This window comes from Leopardus geoffroyi, chromosome D2 (assembly GCF_018350155.1).
Source record: "Leopardus geoffroyi isolate Oge1 chromosome D2, O.geoffroyi_Oge1_pat1.0, whole genome shotgun sequence".
Lineage (NCBI taxonomy): Eukaryota > Metazoa > Chordata > Mammalia > Carnivora > Felidae > Leopardus > Leopardus geoffroyi.
This window is the reverse complement of record NC_059334.1, coordinates 37,622,813-37,639,798: the sequence shown is the minus strand read 5'-3', so window position 1 is coordinate 37,639,798 and position 16,986 is coordinate 37,622,813. Positions and strand designations below refer to the sequence as shown.

The following is a 16,986-nucleotide window of genomic DNA, read 5'->3' as shown; positions in this document are numbered from 1 at the left end:
GGACCACCATGTTCCAAATTTTCCAGCATAGCCCTCACTCTGCCTTTTCTCCCTCACTTGTGAAATGTGAAGGGACTTGTATAGCTATGTAACAAGTATAGGGCTGGGCAGTGAGAAAGCTGTAAAGACTCTGATTTGGAACATAATTTGTTGTAGGACCTTGGACTGCTTATTCAACTTTTCTGAGCTTCATATTTTCCCACTGTAAAATGTGTGAGAGTATAGATGATTATTGGAATGATTGCAAGTGTGTTAAAGCCCCTAGCCTCTTTCTTCCTTCTTAGGAGTGGGTGGTACTGTTTGGGCTTCTATTTGCCGTGAGACTTGAGACTGGGTTGGGCTTGAATCACTGATGGGAGAAGATAGAGGGGTGAACCTAATATAAAACCAATCTCAAGGGTGGCATAAAGGTATCCCTCCCTATATTGCTTACACTTTTGTGTTGCCAACATCTTTGTAAATGACTGATGTTGGGGGAGGTCTCCAGAACTCTTTGTAGTGAGATACAAGGTTAGCAGAATTTTCTGCCTGAGTACACTTTCTAGGACAGGAGCATTGTTCATTGGTCTAAATGACACTGCTTCCTTCAACCCTTTCAACCTTCCTGTCAAAAACCCCACCCCCAGCCCCCTAAGCTAGAAGCTTTTACAGGTGAAAACTGGGTGCCTCTGTCTGGTTTTTCCCAGGCCTCTTCTGTGAATGGATACTCACTGACTGTTGTTCCCCATATGTAATGAAAGCCCAGCTAACTAGTGCAGCCTTGCCCAACACAGAGCCTTACAGTGGAGTGACCTACAGGAGAAAAGCTGTGTGCTAGAGTGAGTTACCTGGGGAGAACTCAGAGAGACTAGCAACCTCCCAGCTTGTGCCTGGAGGCTTGAAATGTACTATTGACTTGACCTTGCTTATGGGACCAGTGAACGTAGAGGGGCAGAGAGACCTGTCCCTGCCCAAACAAGATCATCACAAGTCTATACCAACTGCGGGATGAGAGCTAGCCTGACAGTTTTGGGGGAATAATGAATTATAATGATTGCTAACATTTTCCTAGAAATACAACCAGAAGGAGAAAACATGCCTTCCAGAACTCTTCTCAGGAGGCATGAAGTTTGCAGTTGGAAGGAATACTTTGGTAAACTATTTGGAGTGGAAGGGATGGGCTTTCTCCCCCCAAGTGACAACAGATATTTTCTAAATTGCCTACTAAAAAGGATAAATCCACTTAACCGCAAAGCTTTTTTTTTTTTCTTTTTTGAGGGAAGTTTGCAAAATTGGGGCCAGAAATAGATTATAAGGGTAGTAGAGGCTAAAGACTCTGAGCAGTTGATCATTCTTCTCTCTTATGTCCCCACGAGTGCTTAGCCTCTACTCCAAATATGAGTTGAGCAAGTATTTTTAAAAAATAATGTTTGAAGGGTGCGTGAGAGGCTCAGTCAGTTGAGTGTCTGACTCAATTTGGGCTCAGGTCGTGATCTCATAGTTCATGAGTTTGAGCCCTGTATCCACCTCTGCATTGACAGTGCAGAGCCTTCTTGGGATTCTCTCTCTGTCCCTCTCTCTCTGCTCCTCCCACACTCATATGCACTCTCTGTCTCAAAAAAATAGACATTAAAAAAATAATGTTTGAATAAGCACCAGTTTATTGGTATGCCCATCCTATGGACCAAGGATACTCCAGGTATCAGTTCCAAATCCATCTGGAAGGTGAGGCTGGAAGTAAGGAGCAAAGCCATTTGCTAGGAAGGAGGATGATAAATAAGAGTACGGTATAGAGATTCCCCAGTTGAGGCATGTGGGCAAAAGTCAAGTCCAGGAACCAGAAGACTGGGGTAGCCCAGTCTACCCATCAGGATCTTTCTGGCTTGGGTATCCATTCCAAAGGCCAGGCTGGGTCTTCCTCCATCAGCTTCAGGCTCCATCCACATGTGAACCGTCTCCTATTTTAAGGGACCATTATTTTCTTCAAATATCTAATCTGTCTTACCATCATATTTATTTATAGTGAACTTGTTGGCCACTAGGAAAGGTGAGGGATTGGGAGGACCTCTAGGTCATTTTGGGGACAAACTCAAGCTTCTTAGTTTTTCTCCTCAATCCAGAGGATCATTTGATAGTCAGCAGTGTTCCAGGCTCTTCTAGCAGCAGCTAAGCAATAGGAAGCCATGAATCACAAACCCAACATCCAACTAACTGACCTCTGTTTCTTTGTGTGAGCTGGAGAAATGTCTTTATTATCACCATCATCATCATCATAATCACCATCACCATCACTGTTATAACCATCACCATCACCGCCATCACCATCATCACCATCACTGTTGTAACCATCATCACCACCATCACCATCATCACCATCATCACCATCACTGTTGTAACCATCATCACCACCATCACCATCATCACCATCATCACCATCACAGTCACTCATTACTTATAATGATAGCTGACATTTATAGAACTTTACAGGGTACACACTCAGTAAATGCCATCTTTTAGTGCACAAGGGCACTTGACACATTTGCCAGGCACTTTACATGTGTCCCTTCATTTCAACTGTCTTCCTAGGAGGTAGGTGCTATTGTTGCTCTCATTGTGCAGGTAAGAGCATTGAGCCTGGGAGAGGTTATACAGCTTAGCTCAGGGGCACGCGGGGAGATTAGGATTTGAACCCAGAGCCTGCATGTGCTTTGGTACTTCCTACACTGCTATGCCAATGAGGACCATGGCCCCCCTTAAAAGGAAACTGCTAAGCCCAACTAAATGCCTCGTCAATTTATAAGCTGCCCACTTTCAATCTCTGAACCAAATGTCTTTTTGATGAGGCCTAAAATCCACTCCAGGAAGCCACAGAGGGGAATTTCTGAAGTCATTTCTAACTTCCTGTGAAAATATTCTGTAGCTGGCAAGAGATGTTCCAGATAACAATGAATACACAATAAAGCGGGTGCCTCTGCCTTGGATACCTGGCTCACAAATAACCCATTTGGCTTCCCAATCACCCTGATACCTAAAACTAGCAGAATTTATGCTTGCGGCTGGAATGGCTCTGTTCAGCCAGAAAGCAAAAGTTTATGGCTGAACCCTTTGCTCTGAAATGAAATCTAGTCTCTTTGGCTCGACTTTATTAGGCCGTATTGTACAGCGATAGGAGACATAAGTATCCAGAATCTGCTGTCACTAAAACGGGCCTGAGTTGGCAAGCGTTTTCGTCCTCACACTCGATGCTGTGTCCTAAAATGGGGAAGTTGAATAGAAATTAGGGATCCAAATCAGGGCCGTTTTTTGAAACTTTATTTTTAATTGAATTAAATATAGCCATCTCATTGTTCTGTCTTTACACAGCCCACATTGAAATGGAAGCTAAACTATCATTGGGGTCACTGAGTCAATGGAGAGAGACTAAGTAGATAAATCTGGACTCCTGGAATATTGTTTAGACTAATTACCAAAACAACCCAAACACTTGGATACTCAGTGCTTAATTAGGTTTAAGCTTTCTCTGTAACTGGCTCCAGTATTTAGTGATATTCGTGGAGAACATTCTTTTTCATCTGTAATTTAAAGGATTGTGATTGATTCTCCTTAATCTTTATTCTTCAAAGGTATGATGGAGAATACTTATTTTCTGTTCTTCACTGTCTTAGGGAATAGACCTTTGCTACTCAAAGTGTGGTCTATGTCCGGGCAGCGTCATTGTTGTCTTGGAGCCTGTTAGAAATGTAGAATCAGCCCCCACCCAGGACCATGACATCAGAAGCCACATTTCAGTAAGAACCTTGCATGATTTACATGCACGTCAGAGTTTGGGAAGCTGTGGACTCAGAGCCTCAGAAGACTTTTGTTAAGTAAGCCTCAGAAGTGCCCCCTGGTGAGAAATTATCCAGAGTGATAGCAGCAATAAACCAAACCATCTAAGATACTGAAGATCCTGCAAAGGCATAGGCAATGCTGTGGTGGTTTGTCTCTTCAAAGCAAGCTCATAGTTTCTGTGATGGAGAATGCTTTTCTTTTCTAATTCCCTTCCTATCCATCCAGTAATCAATCAATCAATCAATCAATAAACCATTGTTTCTCAGAATTTGGGGGTAATGGGATTGCCAAATGTAGCCTCTTCTGGGCTCAGTCTGTTTCCTGTTGAATTGTTGTTTGACTTTACATTGGAATCCAAAAAATGATGGCAAAGAGAAGACAGAAGGCTAAGTCCCATGCGGAAGACAGTGTAGTCATGAGACAAGGACACAAAGGGGGCTTCTTTCCTCAGGGATGGCAGTGAGACTCCTAGCTAGTGGGAAGAAGAACATTAGTTGGATTGATGGCAGTATACCAGCTCTTGAGAATTCCTTCTTTCAAACTCAAGCCTCCAAGTTAATGGATTTAGAATTTAGAAAACCATAAGCCGCTTGTTAAGTAGCCAAAGAAGTTCTGTGATGATGAAATCTTCCAGAAAAATATTGCTCCTAGTATGAAGTTTTCTGGGAAGTTTAAAAATGACCCAGTTCTACCCATTCCTTATTAGAACCTAATATAGAATTTTTCAACATTTGGAGGCAGGAATTGGTTCGTTGCATGGTCCGACACTAAATGCTGTGAAGTCATCAGTGCTGACTTGTGATTAGATACTTAGGAAAACTGCTTGTTTCATTGTGTCTCTTTCTCTAGTTTTTGTCTTGCTTAGTTCAATGCAGCAAATATTAATTGAGCACCTCTTACATAAGCACCTTAGAAGGTAGTATGTTGCTTGTTCTGGAAGATACAAAGTTGAGTACATAAGGAGGGGCTCATGTTCCAAATGCTACTTTGCTGTAGCTCTCGTCAGATGTTAGAAGACTTGAATGCTATGATGGTAGCTAATGATAGTTAACATGCACTGAGTGCTTACTGTGGGCCAGATAGTGTTCTAATCATTCTGTACTGATAACCCCATGTAGCCCTCCCAAGCCCCCTAGAAATGGGCTTGATTAGCATTTCCAATAAGGCAAAGAAGAGCATGTCAACCTGGGAAATGAAAAGCCTCACCAGTGAAGGGGCATATGATGCAAACTTTATAGGAAGAATTGGATTTGACAATTGAAAATAGGGATTTATATATATTTCCAACAGAAGGATCAAGGGAAACAAAGTGGTAGGGAAATCAGAAAGAAGGAAAGTTTTTAGATTAGCATTACCTATCTCCATGAGCTACTCCTTGAAATAAAGGATCGTGTGACTAAATGCCATGTTTGCAGATTTACAACTACTATTAATATGTTAAGTCTCTAACCATTGCAAAAAAAAAAAAAAAAAAAAAAAAAAGCCTAGTTTGGCTTTGTGAATTCCAGTCCTTCCCAAATCTACTTCTTCCAAACATTATTGAGCTACTGCTGGGTACATAGGCTACACTGGAGATTCAGATAGAATTTTCTGCCCTCAGAATAACCTATATTTTCATGGTGACCCTCTCTCCACTCTGTGCATTCGAGATAATACCTGTTAGTAAGTTCTGATGCGCTTACTTTGGGAAATAGCTGAGAATACTCCTACTTTGCCAAAACTTGGGGGGAATTGTGGGAAGTTGGGTTTGTAAGAGAAGGCCAGCACATCTGTCAGTGAGTCCATGGATGGGTGCTGTGAACTGTATGCTACTCATCCACGAGGGACAAAGTACAGAAAATGAGAGCAAGTTCTTAGGAACTTTGAGAGCAATTTGATAGATTAATTTTATAATGGTTGAATCGAACAAGAAAAATTTGGGACCTGTACTTTGCATGTCTTTTTCTTTTTTTATTTTGGAATTCATTTCTGTTAGATTTTCAGAAGTTTGAGTCTGCAAAAGAGTGGACGTTGGAAATCAAAACAAAACCTGGTCCCCTACCTCAAATGGATTGAGAAGCTCTGTCCTGGATAATCCTGCATGCCGGGGGCTGAATCCCCATGAGGATCGCTTTCTCATGAGGATTGCTCAGCAGGCATCTGCTTGAGAACATTTACTTCCTGCTTGCTCTACCCAGATTAGAATTCTTTTCATGATATTTTAAGAACCTTATTATTTGAAGCACAAATGAGGATGTTCCTAACCATTAGCGAGATTGCAAAGCCAAAGTCCTATTTGGACAGAGAGTGAATAGGCCAACCTTTAATGAGTTCTGACATCTCTTAAGCATAAGATACCCTTTCTTCACTGGAGAGAAAAATAGGGAGAGAGTAGAGAAGCCTTCTAACATATTGAGAAAAATACCAATTTCTGGCCACACAAGCAATACTTTCTTAAATCATTTCTAAATAATAATTCCTTAAAAAAAGTTCTCCTATCAGGGAGCCTGGGTAGCTCAGTCAATTAGGCATCCGACTTTTGATTTCAGCTTAGGTCATGATCTCACACTTTGCGAGTTGGAGCCCTGTTTGGGACTCTGTGCTGCCAGTGCAGAGCCTACATGGGATTCTCTCTCTCTCACTCTCACTCTCTCTGCCCCTCCCCTGCTCATGCTCTCTCTTTCAAAATAAATAAATAAACTTTAAAAAAAAAGTTCTCATATCACTCTTTGCACTACGCCCTTTTAGCTTTAGCCCCTCTGGCACTCTTTGTGTTTTCAGAATAATCTGGGCTGGAGGTAATATAGCAGAGGAAACACCGTATATTCTTACACTCTTGCATGCTGTGTCTGTCAGTCGCTCTCAGAACACCTCATGTGGGCGGTTGTTTTTTTGTTTTTTGTTTTTTTTCTCATAATGCCTGATGGAAGAAATCTCATTTGATAGTCTGCAGCCCACTAGTCTGGGTCTAAGAGATTTGGCTCAAGTCCACCCAGAATTAATCTTCGGAGTTGTTTATTTATTCGTTCAGTGCTGAAGCAACCAGTTATCTGGCATTCCATCAAATCCCAAATAATTTGTTTTAATTGACATTGTCCTGAAGGCTTTGGACGAGTCTGAAATCCTTTCGTCCTGCTCTCACATTCTGGAGAATGCAATCTGAAATAGGCCATAATTGTGGAATGCCAAATCGTTATGGAGTCCCTGAAATCCCGTGCTGCTCTCAGAAGGGCAGCCGACCTGAGTCCACATCCGAGAAGTACAGCATTGAAGTGCAATTTGGCATGGAGAAGAAATACATTCTGAAAAGGTGCAAATCACCGTTCATCCCCCCCACCCCCATCTCCTCTGCTTCTCTCCTTTGGTTTCAACTTTATCACCAGTTTATCCCACCCCCAGAAAGCTGTGCAGCGAGGCATTCTCTGTTCTGGCACCTGTGAGGACATAAGCTAGCAAGATGCAAAGGCTTTATCTTTTTAATACCACGAGTTGGTCTTAGGATTTGTCATTATACTGAAGAACGTTGAGGCGAGAAAGGGAGGGCGAAAGAGGTAGCCCTGTGCCCATTGATAAAAACTGGGACAAATATGTTAAGATTGGTGTGTGGAGGAAATGAGGAGAGAGAGAATCCAAAAAGCCCAATGATAAAGCCTTCTTAACACTCAATTGTCCTTAACGTTGTTCGTTCCAGCAAGAAATGATTAGATGCAACATTAAATCAGATTTCTCTCAGTGACAGAGCATGCTGTTAAAGAATGGGGATAAATGACCCCACACATTTTAATAACCACCCATACACTCATCAGCCTAGAGATCCTGTGTTTATTATTATAGTCAAGGGCTTGACACTTCCTGTGGGTTCTTTCTTTCTCTTTTTTTTTTTCTTTCTTTTCTTCCTTTTTTTGTTTGTTGTAGGAATTAATATGTTTAATGGTATCTAAGGCACTTGGTCGTCCGTTCATGTCATTGTCACAATGACAATGTATTGTGTGATTTATATGTACAAAGTTCATTCAGATGTGACTAGTTAATTCTTTTTTTTTTTAATATTTATTTTTGATAGAGAGAGAGAGACAGAGCACAAGTGGGGGAGGGGCAGAGAGAGAAGGAGACACAGAATCCAAAGCAGGCTCCAGACTCCGAGCTGTCAGCACAGAGCCCGACTCAGGGCTCAAACTCACAAACTATGAGATCATGTCCTGAGCCGAAGTTGGACGCTTAACCGACTGAGCCACCCAGGTGCCCCGTGACTAGTTAATTCTTATCAAAGCAGTTTGATGATTTAAAACTGTGCATTCTTTAGAGAAGAATATTAACTTAGAACTTGGATAGATTAAAAAAATAGTAATGCGTTGAATACCTGCTAATACACTAGTCTCCTACTACCAGTTTGGGGCAATTGTTAGTGTGTGTGTTATGACTCCCGTCTTCTTATTGCAGCCATTAACATAATGGTCATTGGTTTTTATAATTTCCTTTTAGTTCATTATTTTTGATGTGCATAATATCAATATATTTGGATTAAAATAGTGTACTTGTTTTCAGTTAAATAAGAATTGGCATATTAGATAATCTCCAGAATTATTTACATGACTCCAGAGGTGGGGACAGACGTCAGCAAAATTATTTGACCGTAATCACCACGGTCGTTCAGACTCTTCGCTGGGAACAGAAATCACCGTGGTTGTAGCATACCCCAGCCAGGATGGTTGATTTTTCACATTCACTGGGTTGTTAGCATTAGAGAAACACAGTTTCACTCTAATCAGAGAAAGCATAAAAAATAAAAGGTGTCATTACCGACCCACCATTAGTAACACATGCAGAATCTAGGATCAAGAAGGTGTTACTTCCTTCGAAGCCAAGGCTCATGTTTCCAGTTGGCAGGTACCCTTTGATGGTGGAGCTGTCTGCCCATGAGTTGGTGTACAACCATTTACTTGGGGGGTTGAACTAGACTGGTTGAAAAATTAGATAATGGAGAAAACATAAATAAGCCCACAAGCAGTGTAGACGAGCTAGCCCAATGGCTCAATTTCCCTTTCTTACTGAAGATTCTGTGAGTGAGTATTTGATGAATCAGGAGCCACAGCACATCACCTGCTCATCTTTGCTCTTCTAAAACAGCTGGAGTTTGATGTGACAGCCAAACGAGAAATTGCTGCCTCAGGAAATGCTTTGCCTTTGACTGATGGCTGCATGGCTGGCAAATTAATTTTGGCACCTCTCCTTAAGTCACTTTGGTCCCATTCCTTCATTTTTCTGCTGGGAAGTGTGTACATTACATTACAGTTAAAAATACCTTCACAACACAAATGTGGAGAATAGCATGTACTATTTGAGGAAAGAAGTTGTAGGCTGAGATGGTTTCATTTTGTAGAGTAGAAAGGATGCCGTCATGCTCTGAGAGGAGGCCCACACTCTCAGTGCAACTCAAAATTTGTTTTCCATTTTCATTTTCATTTTTAATTTTTTTTAAATATGATTTATTGTCAACTCGGCTAACATACAGTGTGTAAAGTGTGCTCTTGGTTTTTGGGGTAGACTCTTGTGGTTCATTGCTTACATACAACACCCAGTGCTCATCCCAGCAAGTGGCCTCCTCAATGCCCATCACCCACTTTCCCCTCTGCCCCACCTCCCATCAACCCTCAGTTTGTTCTCTGTATTTAAGAGTCTCTTATGGGTTTGCCTCCCTCCCTCTCTGTTTGTAACTATTTTTTCCCCTTCCCTTCTCCCATGGTCTTCTATTAAGTTTCTCAAGTTCCACATATAAATGAAAACATGATATCTGTCCTTCTCTAACTTATTTCACTCAGCATAATACCTTCCAGTTCCATCCATATTTCTGCAAATGGCATGATTTCATTCTTTCTCATTGCCAAGTAGTATTCCAGTGTATATATAAACCACATTTTCTTTATCCATTTATTGGTTGATGGACATTTAGGCTCTTTCCATAATTTGGTTATTGTTGAAAGTGCTGCTATAAACATTGGGGTACATGTGCCCCTAGGAATCAGCACTCCTGTATCCCTTGGATAAATTCCTAGCAGTGCTATTGCTAGGTCGTAAGGTAGTTCTATTTGTAATGTTTTGAGGAACCTCTGTACTGTTTTCCAGAGTGGCTGCACCAGTTTGCATTCCCACCAACAGTGCAGGAGGGTTCCCGTTTCTCCACATCCTCGCCAGCATCTATAGTTTCCTGAGTTGTTCATTTTAGCCACTCTGACTGGCGTGAGGTGGTATCTCAGTGTGGTTTTGATTTGTATTTCCCTGATGATGAGTGACATTGAACATCTTTTCATGTTTCTGTTGGCCATCTGGATATCTTCTTTGGAAAAGTGTCTATTCACTTCCTCTGTCCATTTCTTCACGGGATTATTTGCTTTTTGGGTGTTGAGTTTGGTAAGTTCTCTATAGATTTTGGATACTAACCCTTTAGCTGATGTGTCATTTGCAAATATCTTTTCCCTTCCATCGGTTTACAACTCAAAATTAATGTTACTCCTCATCAACCTCTCACAAGGTCATGGGCTCCAGGGTTTAAGAATTTGAGTCATTGGTGAGCTTCTGTTCTGATATTTCCCCTATTAGGTACTCATATACAGCAAATCCATCCTGCCCCCCAAGATCCTAGCACCACTCCCTCCTTATATATTTACTCTGTCATCTCTAGCAAAAGGTGACATGGTGGGTGGTTAAGAGTATGAACTCTGAATCTTATCCACACCAACAATTGGCTTTGTGACTATTAGTGTGTTACTTAACCTCTCTGTGCTTCAGTTTAGTCCCCTGTAAAAGGGAAATCATAATGACAGTAACTCGCTCCACCTTTTCTAGCTCTCTTTGTTCACTGCCATCTTCTCTTGGGTGAAGCACAAATGTTTTCATCTCAACATATATTACACTTATTTTTCCTTTCTTAAGAATGCATTTCTTGGGGCGCCTGGGTGGCTCAGTCGGTTAAGCTTCCAACTTCAGTCCAGGTCATGATCTCACACTTCATGAGTTCGAGCCTCATGTCGGACTCTGTGCTGACAGTTCAGAGACTGGAGTCTGCTTCAGATACATTCTGTGTCTCCCTCTCTCTCTGCCCCTCTCCTGCGTGTGCTCTGTCTCTCTCTCTTTCAAATATAAAAATGAAAATTAAAAAAAAAATTAAAAAAAAGAATGCATGTCTTTACTGCTGACAAAGGTAAAAGAATATGTCCTTTCATTTTTTATTTTTTCAGCCAGTCAAAGATGCCAGGTTTGAGACTTAGAAAGGTAAACCTTGGTAAGAAGTGATAGATAGTTTGAGCCCTTGCCTTGGGATGAAGATTGAGGTTCTCTTGTCTGAGTCTGCTGTGTGCTATGGTGTCAGTGTCCTGGGTTGGGCCTCGTTTCCTGATTCTCCTGATGTGATTAGCCTGTTCTTATTGTTGATCTGTCACAACTTGTCATTCTTGCCCTTAAGGATTAAAAGGTCTTAGGATTCATTATAGTTACTGGTTCTTCTGCCCTTACAATTCTAGATATTGCACTGTCAGCACAGAGCTTGACACGAGGCTTGAACTCACGAACCATGAGATCATGACCTGAGCCGAAATCAGGAGTCGTATACTCAACTGACTGAGCCACCCTGGTGCCCCAGAACACCTTTGTTAGGAATCTCAAAAACATGTTGGCTTATCTGTATAGAAATAGTGTTAAAGATGTGGCAATCTTAAGCAAAAATCTTAAGCAATGAAGTGAAACCTCTCAGTGTTTAAACCATCCCTTCAGTGCTACTCTATCTAGCATTGTAGGTACCGTCTCAGAATCCACAGATAGATGTAGAAGAGGCATTTTGCTTTCCAGAAAAGTTCCGTATGTTTTTTTTCCAGTTATTTGACATTGAATCCCTTAAGTGTTTTTGATCAGCCACAAAGGCAAAACCCGCAGAAAGAAAAATATGGGAAAAAATCAGGAAAAGGTATATCTGGTTAGATATCTTAGCTAGACATCTGGTGCTTCTTCCAGCAAAGAGAAAAAAAAAATGGGCAAATAAATACCAGTTTAAATAAGAGCTAATCAGCAACTGGAATAGGTCCTGAATAGATACTGAATATGCTCAGTAAGTCTTTGCTGAATGAATAATTGAATGAATATTTGCTATGTTCAAAACAAACATGAATAATACTATTATCCTGCAAAAATTTGTGTCTACTTAATAAAAATATTTAATGATTAACTTACAATAAAATTTGGTCTATAGAGTAGTTGCAAGGGCTGTTGGGTGGCTGGGTCAGCTAATCATCTGACTCTTGATTTCAGCTTAGGTCATGATCTCTGGGTTCATGAATTTGAGCCCCATGTTGGGCTCTGCACTGACAACGCAGTCTTCTTGGGATTCTCTCTCTTTCTCCCTCTGCCCCCACTCTCTCTCAAAAATAAATAAATAGGGGCACCTGGGTGGCTTAGTCAGTTGAGCATCCGACTTGGGCTCAGGTCATGATCTCACAGCTCATGAGTTCGAACCCCGTGTCGGGCTCTGTGCTGACAGCTTGGAGACTGGAGCCTGCTTGGGAAACTGTCTCCCTCTCTCTCTGCCCCTAACCCACTTGTATTCTGTCTGTCTCTCTCAAAAAAATAAATAAATATTAAAAACATTAAAAATAAATAAACATAAATAATTAAATACATAAATAAAAATAATTTTTTTTAAAAAAGGAAATGTTAAAAAAAAAAGAATAGTTCTATTAGGATACAGAGGTATGAAAATACTGGCCATAACTAAAAGGACCATATTAAAATTATATTAACTGAGGAATACCACCACCAATCAATAATAATCGAGATAAAGGCTCCTATTTTCATTGTTTTGAAAATCAGGTTAAACTAGTAACATAACGCATTATAAAGGGAATGTCTCTGCTGAAAGAATAGGCTGAATTCTTCCATTTCAAAAACACTATTTTCCCATGAAGCTCTACCATGAGGATTTATTATTGGCAATTCTTCATATAGTATCCTATTTACCAATAAAACAAATTATGGTACTATAATTCCCCAGCTATTCTATATTTCAAATTATTTACTAATGCAGACTAGGCTTTCTTCAAATTAGTTAGAATTAATGGCCTTTGCTTATAAAGTCAAAATATCTTTTATTTGAAAAAAAAGTTGAAATCTTATGATTCAGGGAAATTAAAAAGTTTATGCTTAGTTAAACACATTGCAGTTAATTTTTAAAAATCATACAGTTTAGCAGTAGAAATGGTTGAGTGCTTTTTTTTTAAAGACCCCACTCTGGGGAAGACCAATTTGTAGATAAACAGCCCATACCCAGCAGCACTGCATAGCTAATGTCTAATGTGTGGGAGTAGGTTAGAAGCAGCTCAAACTAATGAGGTTAACCCACATACTCTAATCACCCAGACTTTCACAAAGCAGGCAAATAGCATAGAAGCAGGGAGCATTCAATTTATTTCTAAATGAGTCCTGCCTTTTTTGTATTCCAGGGTGTCACCCAGTAGATGGTAGGTGTTCATTTCCCACTGTTTCCAAGGCTCTTTCAACTTCTAGCATTGCATTTCCCCTAGCTAACTGATTATGGGCCATAGGCAAGATGCCTTCTAATTCAGCATCAGCCCAAGAAATTGTAAGGAGTCACTTCCTGTTGGCTGGGAAGGTGCCTCTCATCTCCTCACCTTATGTAGAGGTATACATGGGAGGCCACAGCCTACAGACTCCCAGGGACTACTCAGTCTGCCTGCCTTGGGAATCCCAAGGTCTTTGACCTCCTATAGGGGCTCAGCATTCTTGTTGTTATTCACTCTATAATTTTTAAAGATCACTTCCAATGTAAAATCCTTCTAGAAATGCTTAGCATGAAGAGGGTTGTTGGGAAAACCAGTAGAGCTTGATAAATTAGGAAAAAAGACACATTTTAATGAAATCTGGGGTAAGGCCTGTCTGAAACAACATTTTACTTTTTGTGATACTCAGGGTGTGGTTGGAAAAATCTTTTTTTTCCCAAAGTAGAAATATATGTATTGTTCTATTGTGTTATTGTTTTATTTTTTATGTATATATATGCATACACACACACACACACACACACTCATTGTAAAAGCCTTCAGACAACTCAGAAATCTATAGAGAAAAGTGTTAGTCTTCCACTCAGAGATAGTTAGTGTTAGTGTTTTAGTATCAAGTTTTCTAGATTTTTCTATGGCTTTACAAGCATTCAGATAATTATAGGGTATTTTAATAGGGTCAGACTACTAACATTATTTGGTAATTTTTACATAATTGCTATATGAGCAGATATACATTTTCACCATCATTTTTAATTATTTCTTTGTATTCCATTGAAAAATGTACCATTTGTGTTTTTTTCTAATTTTTTATTAATAGAAAGGATGTTCTTATACATATGTCTCTGTATATGTGTCTATTTGTTTCTTTGCTATGAATACTTAAAATGGAATGGTTGTGTAAGAGAACATGTCCTTTAAAAAATTTTTATAACACTTGCAAAATTGCTCTTCAAAGCACTTGTATCGATTTACTTGCCCACCAGTATTGTGGGTGAATGCCCATGCTTCACACCCTTGAAAAGCATACAGGTTAGAAAAATGGTGCTTTAGAGAGGATGTACTTCCATTCTAAGAGCTTAGGAGCATGGAAAGCTTCACGTGGACGATGTGGTTGTGGTCCTGGTTGCTGAAGACAGTCACCATCACATAACTAGGGCATTCATTCATTTGCCAGATGGTAAACTCTGGTTTCCCTTTTATAGTGTGCTGTCATATCTTGAACCTCCTGTGTTCTTCTCTCTAGATTGAGGAAGACACGTGGCAGAAATACTACTTGGAAGGAGTCTCAAATGAAATGTACACAGAATATCTCTCCAGTGCCTTCGTGGGTCTGTCCTTCCCTACTGTTTGTGAGTAAGTGACCATTAACCATGTGCTCTTTGGCTCTCAGGGATATTTAATGTGCCCCTTTCAGGGAAGATACCTTATGCCTGCCCAATACAGCTGGGGTACTCAACAATTACTGAGGGTAACCTGTGTGCTCTGTCTTGTGTGGTGAACAGGAAGGTGGGTCATTACATGGTCTCTGCCTTGGGGATTTCTGCTGGCCCTACTTTTCCCCACAGCTCTGAGAACCTTATACTTAGGTCCATTATTTGCATTAAATTATGAACCACAGTGTTCCTGCATGTCTTGAATTAGGCTCCTGTGGTGTAGACACAGTATGATGGGTGGCAGGAACCCATGTCTTTTTACCAGGATGAAAACAAATCTTGCCTGCTCCTTGATGAAAGGAATTTTAATATCTTTCAGTCAAATCAGATCATAGAGACATCCGAGAAGCCATTATTCAAAGTGCATTCAAATACTGCTGAGGAAATGTGGAACCAAATGTATGGAAGGAGGCTTTGAGAAGCTCTTAGCAATTTAGCTCCTGACATGAACAACCACCATGTTATGACAATGAGAAAGCTTAGCTTTTCCTTATTATTGGCTCAGCAGGATGGATTTGAACAAGAGGCAACCCCAGCTGGCCATGGCCCCTCAAAGTAGCATAGGTGATCATTTAAGGGATATGAACTCAAGAGTTACACGGGTCCTGGACCTCGAGAAACTTCCATCATGATGATGCCTTAGATTTCCCACTTGGAATCTCAAATGTTGGGTGCAAGTCAAACAGGGGTTTTGTCCCCTATGAAAGCATAAACTCCCTGGGAATGTTGAAACATTAAGCCTTGTTAATCCATTGACACTTTAGCAAAAGATTTGATAACCTCAGTCTTGCTGATAAAAACTGGGCAGAAATAGGGGAATCTTGGAACCACTGGGCTAAGGATGAAAAGCTATTCCCTTGTGCTGAGTACCTACAAATGAAACCCACCTTCTGGAAAGGGAGGTCTAGAAAGGATAGTCCTGGGGACCCTTGGGCTCTTCTGTCTTCTAGCTTTCTGTTCTGTGCACAGCAGAGAGGGGACAGAGCACCTGGGAGGTGGTGTTTACCTGGAGACTCCTGTCACAGAACACAGCAGGTGTACTGTGTCTGTCCCTGGGCCCAGACCCTAAGCAATCCAAAACGGTTTGGCTCTTTACTGAAATTTCCCACCCTGTCTCTAAGCGAAAGTTTAAACGCTAAATGGACTGGAAAAGTGAATAGGTAATTGATTCGAAAGGAGTTATTTTCTGAAAATGGATGCCCTATTGTAACTCCCATGTGTTCCTTTCTGTGAGAGCTATTTCTCTTTCTGCCACAGAAAGAAGTTAACCATTCAGAGGCCTCAGGCCCTGGAACATTGAGGCTGTCCCAGGGGATTTTCTCCACCTTGGGGTTTGGACTGCCTAGGATAGAAAGCCCAGGAGATTTCAAGACTTTTAATAGAGGCTGGTTCTATGTTAAAAAAAAAAAAAAAAATGGAGGCCTCCTATATAATGTAGGGGTGGTCTGAGCACACGGCAAAGCTGCCAATGCCCAGAGGGGTCCTATGGCATTGGGGGCATTAGCAGAGGTGTGTGTGTGAAGATGCCCTCCTTGGCTGTTGATTTTCCCTGGCTTGACCAGTGTTTATATCTACCATGAGTGCTTCCTTGGAAGCCTGCATTCCCACTGCTTTTCTTACTCTGCTGCGGAATACCAAGTCAGTTTGTTTTAAGAGCATTAAACCGCAAGGTTAGAATTGCTCCCCCTAGAGGCTGCAACTGGGATACCCACAAGGTAAATTTGACTCCCTTAAGTGCCCTGTGCAGTGTTTCATTTCTTAACAGTTAATTGCGAATACTTCAAAATAGTGGTATTTCACATAAAAACCAGATTTTTGGCCTCTCTTGAAAACCTGATGTGCACTTGCATTTCTACCAGACGCTAACTGGCTCTAATTTGTTGTAAAGAAGGGGTTAGTGTGGGTCCTCCCCTCTCTGTTGTCTTAAACCAGGCCAGATCTGCATTGATACCCTGGGCCTGGCCCCACTGCCATGTGACTTTGTCAAGAACTCCCTGGGTGGTGTGAAACTTCACTGCCCTTCGGAGCCAGCTTAAGAGCTGGACACTAGTGGCTGCTGTAAATATTTCCTTTGATGGATTTGCATGTTTAGAACATGTCCTGAGGAGGAGAGAATCTTTCAGACACACCTCGTTGTCAGAGAATTTAATATTTGTTCAGCACAGCTTCTAGAATACAAAAAAAAAAAAAAAACCCCA

At 40.9% G+C, this 16,986-nt stretch overlaps 1 protein-coding gene across 44 annotated transcripts in view; it reads left to right on the top strand.

Annotated features, from left to right (window-relative positions):
• KCNMA1 (potassium calcium-activated channel subfamily M alpha 1) overlaps positions 1–16,986 on the top strand; it is a 729,677-nt gene that overhangs the window by 553,873 nt on the left and 158,818 nt on the right. For all 44 annotated transcript variants that reach the window (XM_045437744.1, XM_045437752.1, XM_045437747.1 and 41 more), the window contains one exon: positions 14,599–14,708. In XM_045437744.1, coding sequence (XP_045293700.1) covers positions 14,599–14,708 — 110 coding nt within the window. The remainder of the gene's footprint in view (positions 1–14,598; positions 14,709–16,986) is intronic.